A 24,344-nucleotide genomic window follows, 5' to 3' on the forward strand; every position below is an offset into this window, starting at 1 on the left:
CAAAGGGGGTTTTCCGTAACTTTTCTCCGCAATTAGATTTTTTTCTTTTCATAGTTAATTTGTGTGCCTTCGCCCGGACTTCACTCTCATGCCTAAATCCGACACGGATTTTAGTTTTCGAGCTCACTTTACAACATTGAGGACAATGTTGGTTTTAAGTGTGGGGGTGAGGGCTCGGGCGCCTAAAAAAAAAAAAAAAAAAAAAAATTTTTTTTTTTTAGATTAGCTTTTTGTAATTAGAATTTAGTGGTTAATGCCTTTTCCAACCCCAATGACGAGACATGGACTTAGCTTGTTGTGATTGTGGATAGATTGAGCATGATATAGGACTTTGAATTTGTTTTGTAATTGAGTGCATATGTGATCTATGCTTGACTATATGTGTGCATATAGCCTACGTTAGGTTCGTTCATCATAATTAGAGAAGCATATAGATGATTTGATTGACTTGCATGCCTTTATTTGTGAGCTTTTGTGCCTATATCTATAGTGTATGCATCGTTCATTCACTTATTCTTTCATGTGTGTATAATTTCATGACATTGCGTATCTAGAACTTGCTTGAGACCTCTCGAGGCTACTTTTAGCTTGCGACATGATAGAAAGGATGGAGGCATTAGGACTATATACCACCATGGCCAAAGAAGCATGTGCCCAAAAAAATTTACCACTAGATTGCCACTTTGAGCCTATTTATATAATTTAGCCTTTTTGTTCATTACCACCACAAATTCCTACCTAGCCTATACACTTTTATCCTACCCTTTCATGGTAGTTGGTGAAGCGATTCGAGAGAATGATTTTATGTTTGAGTGCTTCCAAAGAAAAGAAAAGTCAAAAGTGTGATCGAGGTTATAAAAGAATAAGTGTGGGGGTGAGTGATTTGTTTAGAAAAGAAAGTTCTCAAAAAAAAAAAAAAAAAAAAAGGAAGAAGAAGAAGAAAGTTGTGTAAAGAAAAAAAAGGAGTATTACGTAGAAAAAAAAAAGTTGTGAAAATAAAAAGAAAGTTGAAAGAAAAAAAGGAAAAGAAAAAAAAAAAAAAAAAAAAAAAGAGTATAACATAGTTTAGTTAGCGGGTTGTATATTGGGTTTTAGAGTGAGTGACTTAGCATTTGAAAGCAAAAGTCTTAAATCTCTATAAGAGAGAGTTGCTTCACCGATTTCTATGGACTTTGTCTTTCCCTATCCTTCATTTCTATTAGCCACTTACCCTTAGCCCCATTACAACCAAATAAAAGACCTCCTGATCTTGAAAGTTGTGGGCTACCTAGCGGAGATGAGATCGAAGAGCAAGCATATGGCGGCGCGTGTTGTGAAATTACTTTTGAGTGAAATACATGTAACCCCTAAACACTTGAGCGGTAATATTTAGTGAACCTTTGTGAGTTTAGTGGGTTATATCGGGTCTTCTATGTGCCTATTTGATTATGGTGGATTGATTTGACACAAGGTCAACGCATGCATATACTTGAGCATTTCTCACATGTGCATCTTAATTGCCTTATAAATTCATAATTCCTATGTTATGCTTTGTCGACCTCATGACATGTACATAATTAGTTCTCCGAGGGTTATGGTTGGAAAGGCTAATATTAGATTATCTTTATATTATCTTTATGTTTGTGAGTTAGTAGATTTTTGGATTATATTTCATTTAGTTTGCTTGGGGACAAACAAAGTTCAAGTGTGGGGGTGTGATTACACGCATTTATATGCGCGTAATTACGTTCTAAACACTAGAATTAAGCTGATCTCTAAAGTAATTATTATGTAATTAATCCATTTTTATTTATTTTGTAGAAAATAAGTGGAGTTGCGGAAACCGGAAGAAAACGAGGCGAAATTAGAGCAAAATGGAGTTTTCAAAAAAAAAAAAAAAAATGATGGATAGCTTTGTTAAGCAATTAAGCTTAATTGGTTAATGAACTAATTAAGCTTAATTGGCAAAACGTGCAGCATGCAAGGATGATAGGTTAATTACCCATTGGTCAATTACCACTTGACACGTGGCAATCATCAACCTATTCACTCATTTGCCAAACCTATCAGCACGTGCCTCCTTATGCATTTCATTCCATATTGCCAGACAGAAGCCGAATGACGAAAGAAAGTCTCTCATGAAGACCCAAGTGACCCAATCATCATTCAAGCCCAGCCCATGGTTTAATTAACCACCACCTCTTTCTTCGATGAAGACAGCCACCGGTATATATATACCCTCATTCACCTAATCAGAGGAAGCAACAGGAGAGCAGCGCCGCACAGACCAAAATAGAGGCAGCCCCTTTGGGCTGCTCTCTCTCTCTTTTCCTTCTCCATTTTCCCTCTTTTCTTTCTATTTTATTTTGAGATTTGAAGGATTTTCTCACCCAAATCTTTAAAGATTCATCAAAGACTCAACCTCTACAAGATTCAATATTTGGGTATTTTGTGGGAGTTGTAATTTAAGACTAGTCATGCTAGCTTTTTAGCTATTTGTGATTATTCTTGTTTTCTCCTACACTTCTCTACTCTTTTCTATTTGAATTTTGTAATTTTGATGTCTATGATTATGGGTTGTGAGTAATTTTCTTGTTGGGTTTTAGGGTTGTGTCCCTAACCCAAATTTTGTGTAAAAGATGTTTAATTTAATGTAATGATGCAATTTTCATATGATGGATGCTTATATCTATTTTTGTTGGGTTAAAATGCATGTCTAGGAGCCTAGTCAACTCTAGGGTGTGTATTTTGAGCATGTCTAGGATAGAGTTAGGGGCTTGACTCCCTCTAATTCCTAAGCTAGAAACCTTCAATTTCGTATTCGAGGGGTTATAAGCATGGTGATTTACACCCGTTGCGTGATTGCGCGGGCGGGTCGCTTAGTAGTCTAATTCCTCGATCTCTACGCCTCTTGATGTGAATTAGTGACCCTTGAACCGGCTCTAATTCATGCCAAGTGAGTCCCTACGGCCCTTGAACCGGAGTAGGAATACCATGAAAGGGAATTTCGGTCCTTGAGCCTTGAACCGCCTTGGATACGACTACCGCCAAAATAGGAAATATGCATCTATATTAGATTAGCTTCCGACACATGAGATTTGGGTGAAAGAATCTCCCTAACACCCAACATTCTCATTTTTATTGTTTACATTTCATTATTATTTTTTATTGCTTTACATTTCATTATTATTTGTTAAGTTAAAATCAACCCCCAAACATTAAACTCTTCCACTCATTTGTGCATATCCATCATTAGGCTCTTAGTTTTGATTAGGCTTTGGTGAGAACCAAAACCGAGCATTGCTAGGGCTTGGTGCCTTAGATTAACATTTTTTTTTTCTTTGTTTGCCAAGTGTCTTTATTTCCGATTACCCAAGGATTGTGGGTTAGCCACTAATCCCCGTGGTACGATAAATTTGGGCATAATATTTCCCTATCTTGACAATGATACGTATGCTTGCGTAAATGTGTATCAAGTCACCTCTTCTTGTACTACGTCGTCCATGATGAAATTGGAGAAGTCACTGCAAGCTGCTGAAATTTTCTATGAAGGATAAGCTGCAACAGAGGCTCGGCTTTTGTAGAAGTTTGGTAAGTAGAATCCTTGTTCAATAAGAAGTCCAGGTATGGGGGAAAGAAATCTAAAGTAATTCCTCTTCATTATGGAATTCGATGCACACCCATTTAGGATTCCTTAATGAAGAAAACAAAAAAGTGCTCTGAGATTGATTAATTAATTGATTGAATATATAATCATTTAATTCATGTAATTAATTGGATAAGTATTTAATTATGTGATCCTTGGTTTAATTGCATGGTGGCCACGTGATGGCAGCCATTCTATAATTGAAGGTGCAATGGCAGCTATGCGCCTATGCCATAATTACGGTTGACATGAATCAATTAATTAAATATTTGATTATTTAATTCTTGGTTCAGTTGAATGATGGCAGCCACATGCTTTAAGAATGTTGGCAGCCATTCCATGTAATTAAAGGTGTGACAGGGCAGAGGGAAGTCTATGATATCACTTTACATGGGTTTGAATTAATCCAATTAATTCAAGTGAAGGAAAGTATATGGTTTCCTTGGAAGACAAGAATATTGTTATGGAATGCTTGGCAAACTCTAAGGCCGAAATCTATATAAAAAAAAAAAAAAAATTTTGCTACTCAGCTTATGCCGAGCTATATATATAAAGAAAGAAAAAAAGAGAGACTCGGCTAGAATTATTGAGGCCTAGTTACCTTAAAAAAGAAAGCCATGGCTTGATCTGAAGTGTTATAGAAGGAAAGGAGAGTTCCGCTAGCTTTCATGAAGCTGAAGTTCTAACAAGTTTTTACCTCGGCTAGACTTCATGTAGCCGAGCTCCATAAATTATTTATGTTTTGACTCAGCTAGCTTTTATGAAGCTAAAGTTCATGGAAGTATTTACCTTTAGATCAATTCATGAGGCTGATAACTATAGATTAGTTTAACTCTGCTCGTTATTTTTGAAGCCGAGGTTCAAATAAGAAAAACCCGCGGTCAAGATTGGTCGAGGAACAAAATTGAACTCAAATTTACGGCCAAGTAAGGCCGCGATCAGGTGGTAGCCCAGTTGAGTTGCTTACAGAGAATGGAAGCATACCAGACATGGCATGGTATAGGTTCGAGCAGAAGAGTTAGAAAAAGTTGGCCCTTGCCAAACCAAAGTACACCGATAATCCTACAATCCCTTAACCACTCGGCATTGAAGCCGAAGCTCAAGGGACTGGGGGGCTCTGTTTAAACCTAAATTTGGCAAGGCCTACTTGACGTTAAGCTGGGTCCCACATGAAGCAAACCTGGGTCATAGTGAGCCGTGATATAATAAATATTTAGCCGAGGCCCGACTCACTTCAGCTGAGGTCCAGCTCACTTCACTTTAGCTGAGGTCCGGCGCACATGAGTCAATTTCTGGTTTACTTGTGGCTGAGAAAGTCCTATCCAATGCCCTTTTCAATTGGTTAGGGACACTGATAGCAGGACATTAGGAACAGATAAAAGCTACTAAATGCCAACTTCTACATTCAGAGACTTTACAACACTAAGTGTGGCCGTTACAAAAATAATCATTGAAGAGTCATGATGGTTGATCGTCAGTTATGCACATCAAAGGAATTTTATTCTTAGAATTCAATTTGTAATCAATCCAGTCTTAACAATTAAAGCTGAGATTGTATTAGTTTTATTTTCTTTATTATGTACTATAAAAGGGGCCGTAGACATCTTTGTTAAAGGTCCACGACCAAAAACACAACAGCTCCATACAAATTCAACATTCTCAAACTCTCTATGGCATCTCTACACTCTATCAATTTACACTATCTCTCGTGAATCATTTTACTTACTGGTATTATTCCTGTCTTTCCTGCACTTTACATTCTTGCAAATTTATTTTGTTGTTCTTTATATCTTTTGCTCATTATTTTTCTTGCACTTGATTTCTTTGCATCTACTTTACTAATTTTACTTTTTCACAAATCATATTAAAAAAATCATATAAACAAGTTTTTAGGGTTCATGCGTTTCTTCGTCCGTACTTGTATTGAATCAAGGCATCAGGGTAACACCTTATACTTTGATTTTGTTTTTACTGTGACTTGTGAGAGTATATGCATCCTATAGATTTATCAATTATCACTCGCACTTTCACATTCACTCACGGAATTGCATAGCACGAACACTCCGGCTAGCAAAGCCGAATCGTGTAAAGTTCTTGCATCCAAGGCAGAGAGAACCCCGCAGTCGAGATCGATCCTTCCTCGGGTCACAGTAGACTGATTAGAAGTCAGATCAGCGCAAACTCTGTAACCTAGATCAAAACCTCACTTGGCCTCCCGGTCGCCAGTTGGCACGCCCGCGCACACCTCACAAGCCAAAAGGACGTGTGTAAGCCAAGAAGACCTCGGTCGATTGACACGTGGCCGAGACGATTTTGAGGCAAACAGCACTTTGAGAATTGGCTCTTTCTGATGACCCCTTAGGGATAAGTCAATTTTGTACTACATGTTGAATTTTAATATAGTGGCTGACCTGCTTTCTAAACCAATTGAGTGAATTCTCTATAGCAAATTATGGGTAGTTGTAAAAGAAAACAAAATACATAGAATGACAGCTTAAATAATGAAAGCTTAACGAGAATACATAGAATAATTAAATTTAAACAAAATACATAGAATGACGGCTTAAATAATGAAAGCTTAACGAGAATACATAGAATAATTAAGTTTAAACAAAATACATAGAATAGTTAAGCTTAAACAAAATACGTACATAGTGTTAAGAGTAAAGGTCAAAGTCAATATAGTTGGTCAATATAGATGGTCAAAGATCAAAGTGATTGACTGTTAGTAATCAAGTCAGTATAAATAGGGAGATTTATCCTTTCGTACTGTTAAGTTGTATACCAATTGTAAAAAAAGGTACCTAGAGAAAAATCAGAAAAGTACGTACATCGTCTTCTACCTCTGTTCTTTAGCTTAGGGCTTATTTTTCACCATGATCAGAATTTCCAACACATAGAATGAATTCTCTATAGCAAATTATATTCTCGGCCGCCATGCTTAAATAATGAAAGCTTAACGGGAATATTTTTTCACTGCATATTTTAAACGAGCTCAATTATAATAATTCAGTTTGAAATATGTTAATCAAACTCAGTTGTCTATTATTGATGGCTAATCTCACTTCTAGCTAGCGTACCAATTCAAATACATAGAAATGATAGAATGACAGATTACAGATTTCATGAGCCTTGTCGTTTTGCTAGAAGCAAATTGCCAGCAAGCTAAAGTACTTGCATCGAATCAAACATGTTGGCCCAAGTCATCTCTTCCCAAAACATTCCACCAAGCTGCCAAAGATTCAAATTGGCTCCAAGCTATGCATGAAGAGATCAATGCCCTTCATCAGACTAACACTTGGTCTTTGGTCCCTTACCAACCTCATATGAACTTAATTGGATGCAAATGTGGGAGCTAGTTGTAGCCGCAAGTCGTCGCTCAAGGGTCACTCACAGAGACTGAGCTGTCGTTGTGCCCACTTGGAATGGAAGAACAGCATCAGAGAGGGTAGCAGTCAACCATATTCGACAGGTACGGTCTCGCTTCAACCACTCTGTATATGCCGGATTGATTTCGGTTGAATCTGATAGAAAAATGGGAGGGCAAGGTTCTGTGCCATTAGCAATGCCAAACATATTGTATTGCTGTAGGATGGGAGTGAGAAGAGATCTCCATAGCACATAATTGGCCGTGTTCAATTTGATAGGCACAAGAGACGAAATTTGTTGAGGAGTAACAGTTGGATTAAGAAGTTGGGCAGTGACCTCAGGGGAAATTAGAAAAACTGGTGGTGTGGTGTTGTTCATGTTTGCAGGTGTATTTGGTGGAGTAGGCTGTGAATTCGTTGCATCAACCATATTGATGGTGAAGGAATGAAAGATGGGTGTACTGGTGTGAGAGAGAAAGTATGTTGAGTATTGCAGAAAGAAGAAGAGGCAAGGTGTATATGAAGAGAGAGAGAAAAAAAAAAGAATATTGAGTTGTTGAAGTAGAAATAGAAGAATTGAGGAGTGGAGTAGAATAAAGATTAATGGGTGAATGAACTTGAAGAGCTATGAATCAGGCCGTTAGGCATCAGCTCTGATACCATGATAGAAATGCATAAATAAACAGAGTAAAAGCATGATTGAATGACTAAAATTTGTTTGAGAACTTTGTGTTTCTTTCAATGCTTGAACTTTACAATCTGGTGTCTATTTATACAAGCTAGAGTGCCTTGTGAAGGCTGTAATGGTCCTATTGCTATTCATCTGTGTGTCGACACTAGTGTGATCCAAATTACATCAGTACTATGGCAACACACAGGTCTGGTCTCTGCTACATCTGTTGCACCATGGCAATATGTCTTTTGGCTTTGTTTTGCAGAGCTGTATTTTGTCTCTGAGCTCCATTTGAGTTGTGCAGGTTATCCTTATCCGGAGCTTGTCTTGTTGAGCATGCTTTGGTTTTTATTGTTTTTGACACTTCAGCAGCTGACTGGTTTGGTGATTCATCTTCTACTTTTCCCAGGTCAGTGATGATGTGTGAGTTATGATGCATACTGTCAACAGGAAATATAGATCAAAATGAATTAATTATAACAGTCGAGCAAGGCAATCCAATTTATGGACTTTTGTATGAACGTGATTTTTTCTTAGAGCATTTCCACCGACATCTAGATAGTTCTATCTTTAGTTTAGAGAAAGTATAGAAACCGCAAATTCCAATTACGGTAATGCAAAATTGCAAATCCTAGTGAATACTGTCATCACAGAAGTCAAACGTAGTTTATATATTCCCTTCTAGTACAGCATCAGCATTACATTCGCAAATGACGCAAGGTGCAATTATTCCTTACATATAGGTAGAATCTGAGTGCATTAGCAACCACAGTAGGAAGAGGTGAAGCAGCAGAGCCCCTTGGAAGTTGGAATGGATTTGGCTGCAGAGATAGGAAGAAGTGTGAGGACTTCTTTTCATCAGCATGCATCAAGTTTCAGGAGCACTTCAGATGTCAGGTCCATGAAAGAGAATGATGACGATGAAGTTGAGTTGCGGTGGGCTGCCATTGAAAGATTGCCCACATTTGAACGTATTCGAACTTCACTCTTCGGTTGTAACAAGGAGGACGATGATCATGAAGGTAAGAGTAAGAGGGTAGTTGATGTTACAAAGCTAGAAGCCCTGGAACGTCGTGTGTTCATTGATAAACTTCTCAAGCAAATAGAAGGAGATAATCAATGCCTCTTACAGAAACTCAAAGAAAGAATAGACAGGTATATATATAAGTAATATTTGTAGAAGGCCCGGCTCATAATCATTACACTAATATGTATAAAACATAGCTAATATGTATATGCCATGGACTGACCTTTGTTTTTCAGAGTGGGACTGCAAATGCCGACTGTGGAAGTACGATACAAAAATTTGTTTGTAGAAGCAGAATGTGAAGTAGTTCAAGGAAAGCCCCTCCCAACACTATGGAACACGCTCAAAAGCTTTCTCTCTGTAAGTGTTTTCCTAGTTATTCCAACAGGAAAAGAAAATATTTTACCCTGTGCAAATCAAAGATTACTAATTTTTGTTTTTTTTCAATTAATAGATAGGAAGGGATACAAGGATCACATTTGATGTTTCGAAACTACCTAGTAAAGTAGGAGTAACTACTTCTTTCCATGTACCTAAAAGATTTGAGTTCTACATATTGAATTAGGGGTCATCAATGGGCCGGCCTTGCCTAAAATCAATGGGCTAGGATCAGGCCGGATAGAGCCACAAGATTTTTTGTTGGGTTTTTGTCCATTTACACCATTTTTAGAGATTTTTTTTCTCACTTACCTCATTAAGTTTTTTTAATTCCCTCTTACCCAAAACACTCTAAGTTGGTCTTCCCTAATACCCCATTAAGGTTTTTTGTTTGTTTTTTAATACCATTTTACCCTCACCCCTTTGTTACTTAGAGACAGAGAGAGAGAAACCATGGGAGACTTAGTCGGAGCCCGGTTACCTGCCGTCGGAATCCGGTCAACTTTAGCAGGATTCCGATCACCGGCTACCGCCCATTGGAATTTGCTGAAAATCTCACCGGAAAGTTTTTTTGCCCCCAATAGACATTTATTACCCCCCAATAGATGACTATCAGGCATGTATTGCCCTCCAATAGATGACTATCAGCTATGTAATGCCCCCCAATAGATGACTATCAGCCATGTATTGCCCCCTCAATAGGACTTTCAGTTGCTAGAATGAGAACTAGTCTCCCTAAATTTAGACAAATAAAACTTTGATTACAGAAAAATAACAAGGAGATTACATCAATTCAAAACATCTATTGCCCCAATAGACGTCTATTGCCCCCCAATAGACCTTTAACAGACATGTATTGCCCTCCAATAGACCTTTTTTTAATTAAAGAAAAAAAAACGAGGAGATTACATCAATTCAAAAAGTTTATTGCCCCCCAATAGACCTTTTATAGACGTCTAGTGCGCGCCTCTATAAATCAACAACTTCCAACAAGACCAGTTGATCATTTGAGCTCTTTGAAGAAAAATCAAATAACCTTTCCCAAAAAAAAAAATTAAATAGGAAGAAAGAAATGAAGAAGGGCCAATAAGCTCATAACTACTTCAAGGTTGCACGAAACATAGAATATTGGAATTGGAAGAAGCTATAGCTTCATTTTAAGATTGATGTGCAGAGCTTCTTATAAAAAATAAAAAAAACAAAACAAAAGAATTGACGTGCAGAGCTAGTGCAGACTAAAACAAATGTCATTATTAACAACATGTGGCTCTGAGCCACAAGCAATCATTTACCAAAACAGATCCATGCAAAGCCATCATTCCCTAGTTGACAACATTTAACCCAATCTTCCACTCCCTTATCTTTTCAAATAAACTAATAGCATTCTCATACCTAACAATCTAAGAATAACTCAGTAACCATAACATTCCACGAAACCACATCGTTATCTTCATCCTATCAAACAAAAATTGGATCGATCATGACCATTATCTCACAAGTTGCACAACCCAGCACAGCCCACAAATTAATGGTGAGAATGCTCTACGACCACCTTATCTCCGGCTTCCTCAAAGGCATCATCCATCCCAAGCTCACCGGCCGCCTCTGCTTCATAGACTCCCTCCTCGAGTAGCAGCGCCGGGCCATCACCATGAAAAGCTCCTCTATCAACTACTGCGACCACTCCGTCACTTTCATCGACTCACCGAGCCACATAGACTTCTGCTGCGAAGTCTCCACCGCCGCGACTCGGACTCCAGGACTCAGACGAGAGAGAGATCGGTGAGAAAAACAGGCTCCGATCTACGTATCGGAGGGATGAGAGAGAGAGACAGAGAGAGAGAGAGAGAGAGAGTGTGTGTGTGTGTGTGTGTGTGTGTGTGTGTTTTGGTTTCATAGAGAGAGAATGGGAGAGTTTGGAGAGAGACACAAAGAGGAGAGAGAGATCGAAGGGAGGAGAGATAAAGAGTACCGGTAGCTGTAGTTGTTTAATTAGAAAGTGGGTAGAATAGTCATTTCAATTTAAATTGGGTTAGTATGAATTAAAATTTGTTGCTGGAGTAAGTGAGATAACTTTGGCTCATTTTAGGGCTTTTGGTCAAGGACCTTTTTTTTTTTTTTTTTTTTTCAGGCCGGGTTTTTCTTAAAAAATCAAGGCCTAGGGCAGCCCATGGGCTTAGGGGCTTACGGGCTTTTTCAGGCCGTTTCTAGATTAAATTTATAAGTAATGTTCTTTTATAAAAAAAATACAAAAAATTATGATATGTTAATGATTGAGTAAGATAAAATATAAAATAAAAGAAAATATGACATAACGCTATAATTAGTTCATATATTAAATTAATAACTACATAAAAAAATTAATACTAGAATTGAATGTGCTTTCGGATTAGGCTTATAATGGGTCAGGCCGTTGGCCGGGCCTAGGTTTTGAACCCTCTGCCCTAGCTCTGTCTCGTGCCCAACGGGTAGAACCGAATTGAACTCTGCTGTGAGCCGGGCAGAGCGAGCGCCCATAGGCTTTTGGGCGGGCCAAATGATGACCTTAATTGAATAAGATTCAAAATGTTTGACAGGTCACGACACAGATAATTGGATGCAAGTCTGAAGCATACAATCTAGAAATTCTCAAAGATGTCAGTGGCATCATCAAGCCTTCAAGGTAATTTTTTTTCCTTAACAAACATGCTTGATAAGTTGGTTATTTCTTCAATTTCTCGACAAACCTAAGAGATGTGGAGGACGATTAGTCTAAATACATTTACATTTTATGCAGGATGACTCTATTGCTTGGTCCTCCAGGCTGTGGAAAAACTACCTTATTACAGGCACTTGCAGGAAAACTTAACCACCCTCTCAAGGTTCTCTAAATATGAACACAGGCATTATCTAGCATTTTTTATATGTTTGGAACATTTAGCAAGGAAATATCATTTCTATAACTTTTGTGTCTGACTCAGATACACAATATTGACTTGACAACCCTTCGAGCAACAAGGAAAGCAATTCTAGCAGAACTTAAGACATCTATCTAGTAGCATTACAAGGTTTTTAACAACACTTATCAATTTGGGTTGCAAAATACCATCCGTGCTGCAACATAGATGATGCAATTTTTTGTAAGAACAGTTGAGGCGCGCCACATCAGAAGAGTCCCAATTGAAATTCTAGATTGTTAGTCTTTTTTTGTAATTCCAAAATAAAAAACATTAGTGGATGATCGAATTTCTTGGTCTGGATTTCCCTTTTTGTTAATTGATTTATCTCATAGATGAGAATAACAAGAGAGACCATGGACTGAGATCTAAGAAACTAGGTTTAGTATTGAGTATCATGGCGGGAGGTAGGTAAGTTTGCTAGTGATGAGGGTGGTGATCGAAAGGAGAAGACAGCCTAGAGATCATGAAAAATGTTAATTGAGTTCATAGAATAGAGTAAATAACTTAAGCAAACAAAGACTTTTAAGTAATTTTGAACTTCATTTGGGTTAGATTGATTTGAACATATTTAGAAAATAAGGTTAAAACTCAATTACATGTCTTAAAAAAGGTTATTTATCTAAATTTCTCAAATTTTAGGTTCAAGGAGAAATAACCTACAATGGTTATAAGCTCAATGAGTTTGTTCCTCAGAAGACATCAGCTTACATAAGTCAATATGACTTGCATATATCTGAGATGACTGTGAGGGAAACACTGGATTTCTCATCTCGTTGCCAGGGCATTGGAAGCAGAGCTGGTAGGCATTTTTTGTTTTGTTTTTTTTTTTTCAACTTCTGCCCACGATTTCATGATTCTCCAACTCGGTTTAACTAAGAAGCATTTTCTGCAATTAAAGATATTATGAAAGAAGTTGCTAGAAGGGAGAAGCAAGCTGGTATTGTCCCAGAACCAGATATTGACACTTATATGAAGGTATGAATAGTCACGCTCTAAGTCTCTCCTGTCCTGTTTTCAATTAAGCAGCAACTTATCCATCTCTTGCTTACTGCCTCTACAACTTGATTAACAGGCCATTTCAATTGAAGGGTTGAAAAAATCTCTAATGACAGACTATATAATAAAGGTAATCCTCATCACAAACTAGAAACACAAAGACCATGTCTTTCCTATACACTTAAACAGTTTCTCTCTTAGATCCTTGGGCTGGACATTTGTGCTGAGACAATCACAGGGGACCCAATGCAAAGAGGAATTTCGGGTGGTCAAAAGAAAAGGCTAACAACAGGTTCTGCAAATTCCCCACCTTGCTGCATTCTCATCTTTGAATAGCATCAATAAGAATCCAAAACAATTACTAGAAGCCTCTGCTTGCTGAACCAACTAAAAGCGAGTGTCAGTAGGGCATTTTCTACTACATCCAAACGTTTTTCTCTCATAAGATAGTAATGTTTCATGATACTCTCGTTTAACAGGTGAGATGATGATTGGCTCAGCAAGAGCTTTCTTCATGGATGAGATATCAACAGGACTAGACAGCTCCACTACATTTCAGATTGTAACTTGTCTGCAGCAATTGACTCACGTAACAGAATCGTCCATTTTGGTTTCACTTCTTCAGCCAACGCCAGAGACCTTTCATCTGTTTGATGACATTATCTTGATGGCTGAAGGAAAAGTTGTATACCATGGGCCTAGTGACAATGTTGTGGAGTTCTTTCAGAAGTGTGGTTTCCTTAGCCCACCACGAAAAGGCATTTCTGACTTCCTCCAAGAGGCAAGAGTCCTTGTGTATATACAAATTAAATTTGTCAAGTTACCAAGACTATTTGCTCTATAATAATTTCCACAGTGGATTTTCTGTATAGGTGGTTTCTCAAAAGGATCAAGCAAAGTACTGGTGCCATAAAGACCAACCCTACAGTTATGTTAGTGTTGATGAGTTCGTAAGTATGTTTAAGGACTTCCATGTCGGAAAGAAGCTTGAAGAGGAACTTTCCAAGCCTTTTGAGCAATCAGAGTGCCATAAGCATGCTTTGTCATACAACATTTACTCACTGAGAAAATGGGAACTATTCAAAGCATGCCTTTCTAGAGAATGGCTTCTCATGAAGCGAAACTCTTTTGTTCATGTATTCCAATCAGTACAGGTAACAGATACTGGTGGCATTTCGTGAAAGAATAAAAAAAAACCTAATTAGATTGATCAACCTTTCACACCTAGCTCATTTCATTATGCAGCTTGTGGTCATTGCACTAGTAACAATGACAATGTTTCTACGTACATGGATGAAAGTCAACGAGATCTATGCAAAGTACTACATGAGTGCTTTGTTTTATGCTCTAATTAGATTTCTATGCAATGCAAGTTCAGAGATATCAATGACTTCCTCTAGACTTGCAGTCTTCTATAAGCAAAGAGATGTCTACTTTTACCCTGCATGGGCTTATTCTATTCCGGCTGCCATCCTGAAGATTCCATTTTCATTGCTAGATGCATTTCTTTGGACAGCCCTTACTTATTATGTGATTGGTTACAGTCCTGAACCTGAAAGGTAGTTCTCTTAGGCTAAACCGTTATTTTGACACAACTGATTTTGTTACTTACTAAAACTTTGTTATCAATAATATCAGGTTCTTCAGGCAATTTATTCTTCTGTTCCTCGTGCATCAAGTAGCAATATCACTATTTCGTTTGATTGCATCCTTGGTCCGAAATCCTTCTGTTGCAGGATCTGTCGGCCTTTTATCTTTAATAGTAATGTTTCTATTTGGAGGCTTCATAATTCCAAAATGTAAGGGAGGCTATTTATGACTTGAGTAGAACCATTTAGCAATATGTGGCACTGCAGTCAATCTAATAAGCACTTTCCTAATGTAGCTTCTCTACCTGCATGGTTGGAATGGGGATTTTGGGTTTCTCCATTGGCCTTTGCAGAACTAGGTGTTTCAATAAATGAATTTCATGCTCCAAGGTGGCAAAAGGTGATGCAGAACTACTAATTTTCATTAATTGAGATCAGATTATTGTAGTTTTTTTTCTTTTTAAAATCATATAAGTGATTAGACGATATTAGTTCCTCGAAAGCAAATGATGTAGGGAGCAAGTCCCACTCTCAATCCCAAAGGAGAAGGGTCTGCCACACTCTATTGTACCTTAATATGTTGTGTTAATATCAATGTTCACTGTTCCATGCAGGTTTTATCTTCCAATGTCACTATTGGCCAGCAAGCTCTAATTAATCGTGGTCTAAACTTCAATGATTACTTCTATTGGATATCCATAGGAGCTTTAATTGGATTTTGGATGGTTTTCAACCTGGGGTTCACATGGACATTGAGTTATTCAAAGTGTAACTCCCTCGACCTAGGCATATACAAGAAAGAATATGCAAAAATTTAAGTAATTGATCATAAATTCTTTAGATACTAATCTGTTTGAAATTTGAAATTACACAGCTCCAGGTAGTTCTCGGACTATCATTTCTCATGAAAAATTCTCCCGTCCGAAGAAAAAAGAAATTTTAGATAATTGCGGTCAAGAAAGAGAATTAACTAGTGTAGATACTGATATAACTACTTCGGAATCTACAAATGCAGGTGACATATCATTTTACAGTACTGTACTCCAAATCATTAAAGAACTCATTTACTAAAAATCCTGTCTGTGTGTTGGTATCAATAAACATGCTATATATACATCATGTTACATAGTGGTTTCTTAAACTGCAGGCATGGTGTTGCCTTTTGAGCCCATTACTATATCATTTGAGAAACTGCAATACTTTATTGATACACCCCAGGTAACCACATTATTATGAATTCCTGTTTCAAAGAATGTTGGATATAAATCAATTTAATCACGCTTATATTTCCAGAAACTGAGAGAGCAAGGTTTCCCACCAAATCGACTACAGCTTCTTCAAGATATAACTGGTGCATTTAGACCTGGCGTTCTTACAGCACTGATGGGTGTTAGTGGAGCAGGAAAGACAACACTGATGGATGTTCTTTCTGGAAGGAAAACTGGTGGACTTATTGAAGGAGACATTAGAATTAGAGGACACCCAAAAGTCCAAGAAACATATGCCAGAATATCTGGGTATTGCGAGCAAAGTGATATTCATTCTCCAGAGCTTACAGTAGAAGAGTCAGTAGCATACTCAGCTTGGTTACGCTTGCCATCCCAGATTGCTAGAAATACTAGAGCTGTAAGTCTCTTTAAACATACAAATCACGTAGTACAAATACCAAATATCATAGTTCAAAATTCAAATTTAAGACCTAGACCTGGTGCTAGTTTTGTTAGACTTAATTATCCAAATGAGATTTATGAATAAATTGAAGAGAAATGGAATTGCTTGATTGAAGATTGTTTACAGTAGGATGCAATTTATACAACAAGTCAACAACTGATAAAGACCTAGCTACTACTGGACAATGTGCTTTCTGAAGGAGTTGTCTGTTGTGCAATTGAAGTGTGTGGTTTGGGTGAAGTCTGGAGCTGACATATAACAACAAAGAACTGGTTTCTTGTACTATTGAGACAGCGCACGAGTTGTCTCCTCTTGTGGGGAAGAATTCCAGATAGTTCCTTTGGGTAAGGATTGCCTATGTGCATCCTCATTGCTGAGGCTGCTGTTGGTGATCATCTTGATGTGAGAGTATAGTGTTATTATAAATGTTCTAGACATAGAAACAGAAAGTTGGCATCCCAATAGAAGATTTATGAATAAATGTTCCAGGAACTGAATATGCATGAAGTAATAATATAAAGTCAAGTACATAAACTTTCCAGTCCTTCGATCATAGAAGATTGCATGATGTTTCCAATTGACTTATCCATTTATCAGGAGTTTGTGAAAGAAGTACTTCATATGATAGAGCTTGATGAAATCAAAGATGAGTTAGTTGGCATACCAGGTGGTAGTGGTATATCGACTGAACAGCGTAAAAGGCTAACAATAGCAGTAGAGCTTGTTTCAAATCCATCCGTTATATTTATGGATGAACCCACATCTGGTTTAGATGCCAGAGCAGCTGCAATAGTTATGAGAGTTGTGAAAAACATTGTCAGTACAAGAAGGACTGTTGTTTGCACTATTCATCAGCCAAGTATTGACATATTTGAAGCATTCGATGAGGTAATTGACCAATGTAATTCTGCAAATGTAAAAATTGAGAATAATATCTTCTGTAGGACATGGCCCTTTTTCTGATTCTACAATATTTATATTATGACAAGAAATAAAGTGATTTGATATATATCAGTTTGAATTGTACAGCTTCTTTTGATGAAAAGAGGAGGACAAGTAATATATTGTGGAGAGCTGGGTCAAGATTCAAGTAAGCTTATCCAATACTTTGAGGTGAGTTATATGACAACAACCAATTTTGATGGAACTCTATTTCTACATGTCAATTCAGTCGACTCTGCTTTTTACCACCACCGTTCTGTTGCAGGGTATTTCTGGGGTTCCAAAAATCAAAGATAATTACAACCCAGCAACATGGATGTTAGAAGTCACAAGTCCTTCTGCAGAAGCCAAACTTGCCTTAGATTTTGCTCAGCTTTATAGAGAATCACATCTATGCCAGTGAGTATTAGCATATTACTGCACTAGCATATAGCACTGAGTTCATAAACACTGTGAAAATGCCAAACTTCAGCATTTGACTTCTATCTCAGAACACTAGCACTAGTTACACTCTCACAAAGGCACCTTACCCAAACTAGCTGGGACGCAGCCCACGTAAAAGAAAGCAATGCTTTGTTTGTATAGCAGAAAGATATTTAGCTGTTATTTTTAAAAGCTTTTAAAAATTCTAGCAGTGCCACAATTATTAAGTGATTCTGATATCAGGTTTATGATCATGTTACCACTCTAGAGAGTGACTTCTAGAATAGGGGAGGCAATTATTTTCTCCCAACACAACATTATGGTTCAATATTATTGAAAGGTCTTTCTGAATCAACCCTTGCATTTCTTTTTCAATACAGGAAGAACAATGACCTAGTTAGAGAACACAGCTTACCAGCACAAGGCTCAAAGGGATTGGATTTTCCTACTCGTTTCCCACAAAATGGATGGGAGCAATTTAAAGCATGTCTGTGGAAGCGACATCTCTCCTACTGGAGAAATCCAAAATATAACCTGGGGCGATTGTTAATCACTGCTGCATCCTCTTTGATATTTGGAGCACTTCTTTGGCAGAAAGGACAGAAAATGTAAGACAATTTGACAGAAACAACTTATTTTTCCACATAATGAATTGATAGAAAACCTGCAATCACCTAGAGGTGTAGAAAAGATTTTGGCCGGCTTGACCACATCTGTTATTTACTATATAATCTCTGTCATCTAGCACCTCCTGAAAGTCAAGTATGCATGACTTCTTAAGGAATAAGCACCCTTTCTTGCATTTGTTTGAGTATTGTTTTAGAATACATTCCCACTTAAATATACCACAGACTAGTATATTTAACCTCAGAACAACTTTTTATCTTTGCTCTGAAGAAATGGTGAACAGGAGTTCTTCAGCATTCTAGGATCAATATTTATTTTACAACAAAACATGGGAATTGGTAATTGTTCCTCTGTTTTACCATTTGTCGCTTCTGAGCGCAATGTTGTATATCGAGAAAGGTTTGCTGGAATGTACTCCTCATGGGCATATTCTTTATCACAGGTATGGTTCTAATCATTTTCCTAGGCCATACTTAAGCAGTTCAAAGGTTTCTACATAACTCTTCCATATGTTGCAGGTGATCATTGAACTTCCTTATGTATTCTTTCAAGCAGTTTTGTTTTCGACCATTACATATCCATCGATTGGTTTCCACTGGTCACTTTACAAAGTATTCTGGTATGTGTATGCTATGTTTTTCACGCTGCTCTACTTCACTTACTTCGGTATATTGGTTGCTTCTGTGACCCCGACTTTCCAAGTAGCTTCAGTATTAGCAAGTTTCTGCTACACCATGCTCAATCTGTTCTCGGGATACCTAATACCTCAACCAGTAAGTCAAAAAAAAGAAAGTCAACTCTATCTTTCGTTCTACTTTATCAACACGAAAAGAATTTGCATACAATTTAGAATTCTAATTTACGTCCCTCTTGCAGAACATTCCTAAATGGTGGGTTTGGGGCTACTATATTTGCCCTTTATCGTGGTCCTTAAAAGGTATTCTCACTTCACAGTACGGAGATCTAAACACGGAAATAGTACTCCGCGGGGAAGAAAAGACGATCAGTGCCTTCTTAGACAGCATCTATGGATACAACTATGATGATCTAGGAATTGTAGGAATTTTTCTTCTTGCATATCCACTAGTTTTCGCATTTGCGTTTGCACTTGCTACTGAAAAACTAAACTTCCAGAGGAGGTAATCATGTCTTCCACTTACTGAAGTTGAGTACATGAACTTCCCTACAGTTCACTACACAGTCATTGCTGTAATATACTTTCGATCTTATTCGCATCATTAATAGATAATGAGTACTAATTTTTCTCAACTCCCTAGAGGTTTTGCAATGGCTGCCTCACAAATCATACTTGGCCGTTTCAAAGTTACACTCTCCTAATTTCTTTTGTCCTATTTCAGTACCACTAACATTGGGCCTGTACGACTAAAAGTAGCTAATTAAAAAATGGTAAGATGGTAACACTAAATCGCAGATGATGCAAAAAAGAGAGTAAAAGTTTATGAATTTTCATTCATTTACATATGAAAGTTTGGGTCTTTGATCATGGGAAACAGCTCAAGAGCACAAAGAAAACAGAATATACAGAATTCAAGCATGATTTAGCAATAGATTCATTTGTCTTTTTCAATGAGTTGGGAAATTAAATTTTCCATGGATACTTTCCGTTCCGGTGTTTTATAATATAAGGAAAGTTATTAGAAAAATTGTTAAAATTTTTGAAATTAATACAATAAACTATGAAAAATGAGTAATAAATACAAGGAAATAAGGATGAAAAATGAATGAGAATTTCTATTGGGACCTCCAAATCTGCTCACTTGACCTCACTTTATTATGAATTATTAAATTACATATATAACTTACTATAAAATGACTATTAAGGACAATAATTATACAAAAAAAAAATTGTTATATTTATTTTCTCTAGACTTTCCAATTCAATAATATTAGATTGCATTCTTTATTATTTTCCCTATCTATTTTTACTCATTAAAGCATTCATCAATAAAATTATGATTAAGATACAAATGTATGATATGCATATTGAACGCATATTGGTCAAGCAGAACAAAATAAATTGTATTATGACTTAAATCTAAATCTATCCATTATATTTGTAAAAAGAAGAAGAAAAAAAAAAAGAGCTAGCAAATAAAAATAAATAAAAAATATTTAAATAATTAATCATGAGGTACAGAAAATAGAGAAACATTAAGAAAAATTGATTAATTTTTTTTTTGCAATAGTTCATGTTATTTTATTTTTTATTAATTTTAAAAACTCAATACCTTGTGTTTGACTTTTTTTATTGGATAAGAGATTTATGTTGTATGATTAAGGAATTGAGATGTAATTAAGATTTAAAGAGTAATGAAATTATTGAAATGACTAAGTTTTTTATTATAAGAATCTTAGTTTGTCGTAAATTATATGAGTGAAGTTATTTGAGGAACTTTAGTGAGGTTTAATGAGTAAATTTAGTATTTGAAAATTTGATAGGAGGTGTAAAAAGCATAGAGGTCAAGTAAGTAAATCTGGAGGTTCCAATAAAAAAACTCAAAATGAATCTCTTGGAGATATTGCAAGGAACCACTTAATTTCCTCACATTTTCCCTTCCTCTGAAAAATGTTTTCATTCCATTTGCATTCCAAATACAAGAAATGATTGAGTTTACTTTCCGAATACTCAAATTTTGCAAACCAAACAAAGACTTAATAGGTTCACATTCAGCATATTAAGACTCCATCAACAACTTAAACGAAACTCACATTCAAATTAGACATGAATATGAATGAATGATGAATCGGATGAAAAAAAAAAGTTCATCGATTATGTGCCACAATATGAGGTAATTCAGGTATTATTATCTAAAACCAGAGCCGGCCCTGAGGGCAGCTGCCTGAGGCAGCCGCCTCAGGCCACCACTCTCCAACGGGCCTCCGCCAAATTATTATTATTATAATTATTTTTAATTTTACATATATTCATTTATGATTATATATTTTTTTTTTGCCATATCTACTACAAAGCGGCCAAGCTAGCGCAGTGGTAATATAGATGTGCTGTTGTTTGCAGCATCAAGGTTTGAAACACAGTGGCCTATTTTTTGTCTTAATTAGTTTAATTGCACTTTTTTGTTTTTTTTTTTTTTTGGTCTTAATTAGTTTCTTTGCAATTAAACTTTTTGTTCCTTCTTTTTCCAGCTTCTATGGAAATAATATTTTGAAATTGAATATTAATGTACTTGCCCTTTGTTTTTCATTGGTTTCTTTTGTAGTTAAATATATTATGTTCTTTTTTATTTTTTCAACTTCTAAGTGAAAAATTATTTTGGAATTGAACATCTTTTTTTTTCCTTGCATTAACATAAATGTAGGGGTTTAATTTATATATATATAAAAAAAATTTGTTCGATTATATGAATTTTTTCATGTGAGGCCACATTTAAATTATTTGTCTCAGGCCATCAAAATGTCAAGCCCGGCCCTGTCTAAAACACCATGACATAATTAACTTAAGCCTAAACCAATTAAGTGAATTCTCTATAGCAAATTATTGGTAGTTGCAAACGAAAACAAAACAAAGCTGAAAGCTTAACGAGAATATTTTTTCACTGCATATTTTAAACGAGCTCGATCAATTATAATAATTAAGTTCGAAATATGTTATCGAACTCAGTTGTCTATTATTGATGGCTAATCTCACTTCTAGAGTACCAACTCAAATACATCAAATGACAGATTTCAGATTTCATGTGAGCCTTGTCGTTTTGCTAGAAGTAATCTTGATTTGCCTTCAAGCTACATCTTCATCGAATCAAACATGTTGGCTGTAATTGATTTTAAAAATATTATACATGTTGTAGTATATATGAAACATGTTGTATTGTTCATAGTATAAAATGTCTATGTCATGTATAAGATAGGTATTTTAGGTATAATGACTTGTGAGTCAAGCTTTATGCCAATGGGGAACAAGTGTGGCAATCATCATCATCACAACCACAATGTGAAGCTGCAAATGAAGAAGCCACAAGGAGAGGCTACAATTGAAGATGCCATCAAGTTGTATCATTATTTACTTCAAAATGTATCCCTATAAATACCTCCTTTGAATGAAATGAAAGACACACTTGAAACTCTATTATCTCTCTCTCTCTCTGTCAATTTACTTGTCCTTAAACACGTTATCAGCACGAAATTGCTCTAGAATTAGGATCGAAGTTGAGAAGAGAAGAGGTAGTTCATAATCCAATCGAAGCCATTTTCTCAAACTTACAAAAAACCTCCAAACCCTAGCTCATATCAAAGCCCTTGATTCCAGAAGCCCAGAACCGGTTTCAGAACCCCCAGAACCGGCCGGAAACCGCTCGAACCGGCTGTCGGAAGATCTGAACCGCTGCCGGACCGCTGTCGAGTCCTGCCGAGCTGCTGCCGAGTCCTGCCGAGCAGCTGCGCAGAAGGCCTGCCTAGCACCTGCCGAGGATCTGCCGAGCTGCTGCCGAAGACCTGCCGAGCAGCTGTCGATACCTGTCGAAGGGACCTGCCGAGCTGCTGCCGAAGGCCTGCCGAGCCCCTGCCTAGCTCCTGCCGAGAAGCTGCCGAGCAGCTGCCGAGCTGCTGCCTAGCAGCTGCCGAGTTGCTGCCGAGCATCTGTCGACACGACTTTCCGACAACTTTTCCGGCGACTTTTCGGACACTTTTCCGGCGACTTTTCCGGCGACTTCCGACACTTTTGGGCAACTTTTTCGGTCATTTCCGACAACACTATTTCAAGGTATTTTTTACTAAAAGTTCCCGCTTTTGAGTTTTTATTTATTTTTCTCCTCTTTTTCTTTTTTTGGGAACTTACAATTAAAAAACGGAATTATAGAAATTCACGCTAAACGAACTAAGAGCGTTCGTGGTCAATGAACTAAGAGTGTTCATAATATCCGGACTAAGAGCGTCCGCAAGCATCGATTTATGACCTTACTAAACATCATTGTTTCGGTCTAATCCAAATATTTTTGGAAATTGATTTCTTGGTAGCATAGCTCGGAAATCTTATTAATTTAGTTTTTCGTGGAAGTTTTAAACTCCGAAACTAATACATCTTTTTCTTCTTATTTCAAGGATGTCGAATGAACCTAGACTCGATTTTCAAATCCTTGACTCAACTGGTTCGGATTACCATAGTTGGAGAACCGACGTTGAGAACCATCTCACATCAAAAGGGATATTGCCCATAATCCAGGCACCAAACGCGGGCCTTGTGTTCCAACGAACACCCATAAAGCATGCACAAGCAATTATCTTGATGCGACGCCATATGGACAAAGCACTCAGATTAGAGTATATGTCCATCAAAGATGCAAGGGACCTATGGGTAGCGCTAGAAGAGCGCTTTGATAATATCCAAGATTCCCTCCTCCCTGACTTGAAGATTCAATGGAACAATTTACGCTTCTCCGACTTCAAGTCTGTTGCTGAATACAATTCAGAAGCTCTTCGGTTAAGAGCCATGCTGAAGTTCTGTGAAAAACCTCTCACAGAAGAAGAGCTGATTGAGAAAACTCTCTCCACCTTCCCCGTCGCAGCAATTATACTATCAAAGCAATATCGCACTGAATATAATGCTGGACGACTTACGAAGTTCAATGAACTTATCAATATTTTGTCGGTAGATGAGAAGCACGACAATATCCTTGTAAAGAATTATAATTCAAGGCCCGTAGGAACCAAAAGCGTTCGTGAGGCGAATTATAATGCACCCAAGAAAGGGCGCAAGGAGCGGTACCCTACTAATAAGGGGCATGTATACCCTAACAAGGGAAATGACGGACGCATGGGTCCATACAACCGCCCCAATAAGGAAGGAAACCGCAACTTTGGAGCGGGCACACGTGGTGGCAAATCCACACGTGGGAGAGGAGAATATAACAACACCATGGGCCGTAACACTGTGGGCCGTGGAGGTCGCATAATACGCAGTGGTAGTAGCAGCAACAACCCGCCTAGGGAATATCCACAACGTGCACCTCAAATAAAGAAAGTCAATCACAATGACGTGTGTCATAGGTGTGGATCAATCGAGCATTGGTTTAAGCAATGCCAAGCAAGTACACAACTAGCTGCAAGCTACA

At 37.3% G+C, this 24,344-nt stretch overlaps 1 protein-coding gene across 1 annotated transcript; it reads left to right on the plus strand.

Moving 5' to 3' along the window:
• The first annotated feature begins 6,695 nt into the window (after positions 1-6,695).
• LOC112187460 (pleiotropic drug resistance protein 3) lies at positions 6,696-19,485 on the plus strand. The gene is made up of 26 exons (XM_024326254.2): positions 6,696-7,097; positions 7,971-8,075; positions 8,410-8,821; positions 8,930-9,053; positions 11,648-11,733; positions 11,848-11,932; positions 12,650-12,809; positions 12,909-12,985; positions 13,083-13,136; positions 13,208-13,298; positions 13,486-13,787; positions 13,879-14,160; positions 14,252-14,565; positions 14,645-14,805; positions 14,892-14,995; positions 15,210-15,363; positions 15,470-15,610; positions 15,743-15,813; positions 15,889-16,221; positions 16,864-17,154; positions 17,296-17,379; positions 17,474-17,607; positions 18,012-18,239; positions 18,529-18,700; positions 18,777-19,031; positions 19,135-19,485. Exons 3-26 carry the CDS (start codon positions 8,478-8,480, stop codon positions 19,399-19,401), a joined length of 4,314 nt encoding a protein of 1,437 aa, XP_024182022.1. The 5' UTR covers positions 6,696-7,097; positions 7,971-8,075; positions 8,410-8,477; the 3' UTR covers positions 19,402-19,485.
• The last annotated feature ends 4,859 nt before the right edge of the window (positions 19,486-24,344 follow it).

The sequence above is a fragment of the Rosa chinensis genome, chromosome 2, assembly GCF_002994745.2.
Source record: "Rosa chinensis cultivar Old Blush chromosome 2, RchiOBHm-V2, whole genome shotgun sequence".
In the NCBI taxonomy this organism is placed as follows: Eukaryota; Viridiplantae; Streptophyta; class Magnoliopsida; order Rosales; family Rosaceae; genus Rosa; species Rosa chinensis.

Excerpts from the sequence above, each read along its gene's own strand:
- LOC112187460 (XM_024326254.2), top strand. The coding sequence starts at position 8,478 with ATGGATTTGGCTGCAGAGATAGGAAGAAGTGTGAGGACTTCTTTTCAT. Across the intron at positions 15,611-15,742 it reads TTCGGAATCTACAAATGCAG|GCATGGTGTTGCCTTTTGAG; the intron begins GTGACATATCAT and ends CTTAAACTGCAG. Across the intron at positions 17,155-17,295 it reads TATTTGAAGCATTCGATGAG|CTTCTTTTGATGAAAAGAGG; the intron begins GTAATTGACCAA and ends TGAATTGTACAG.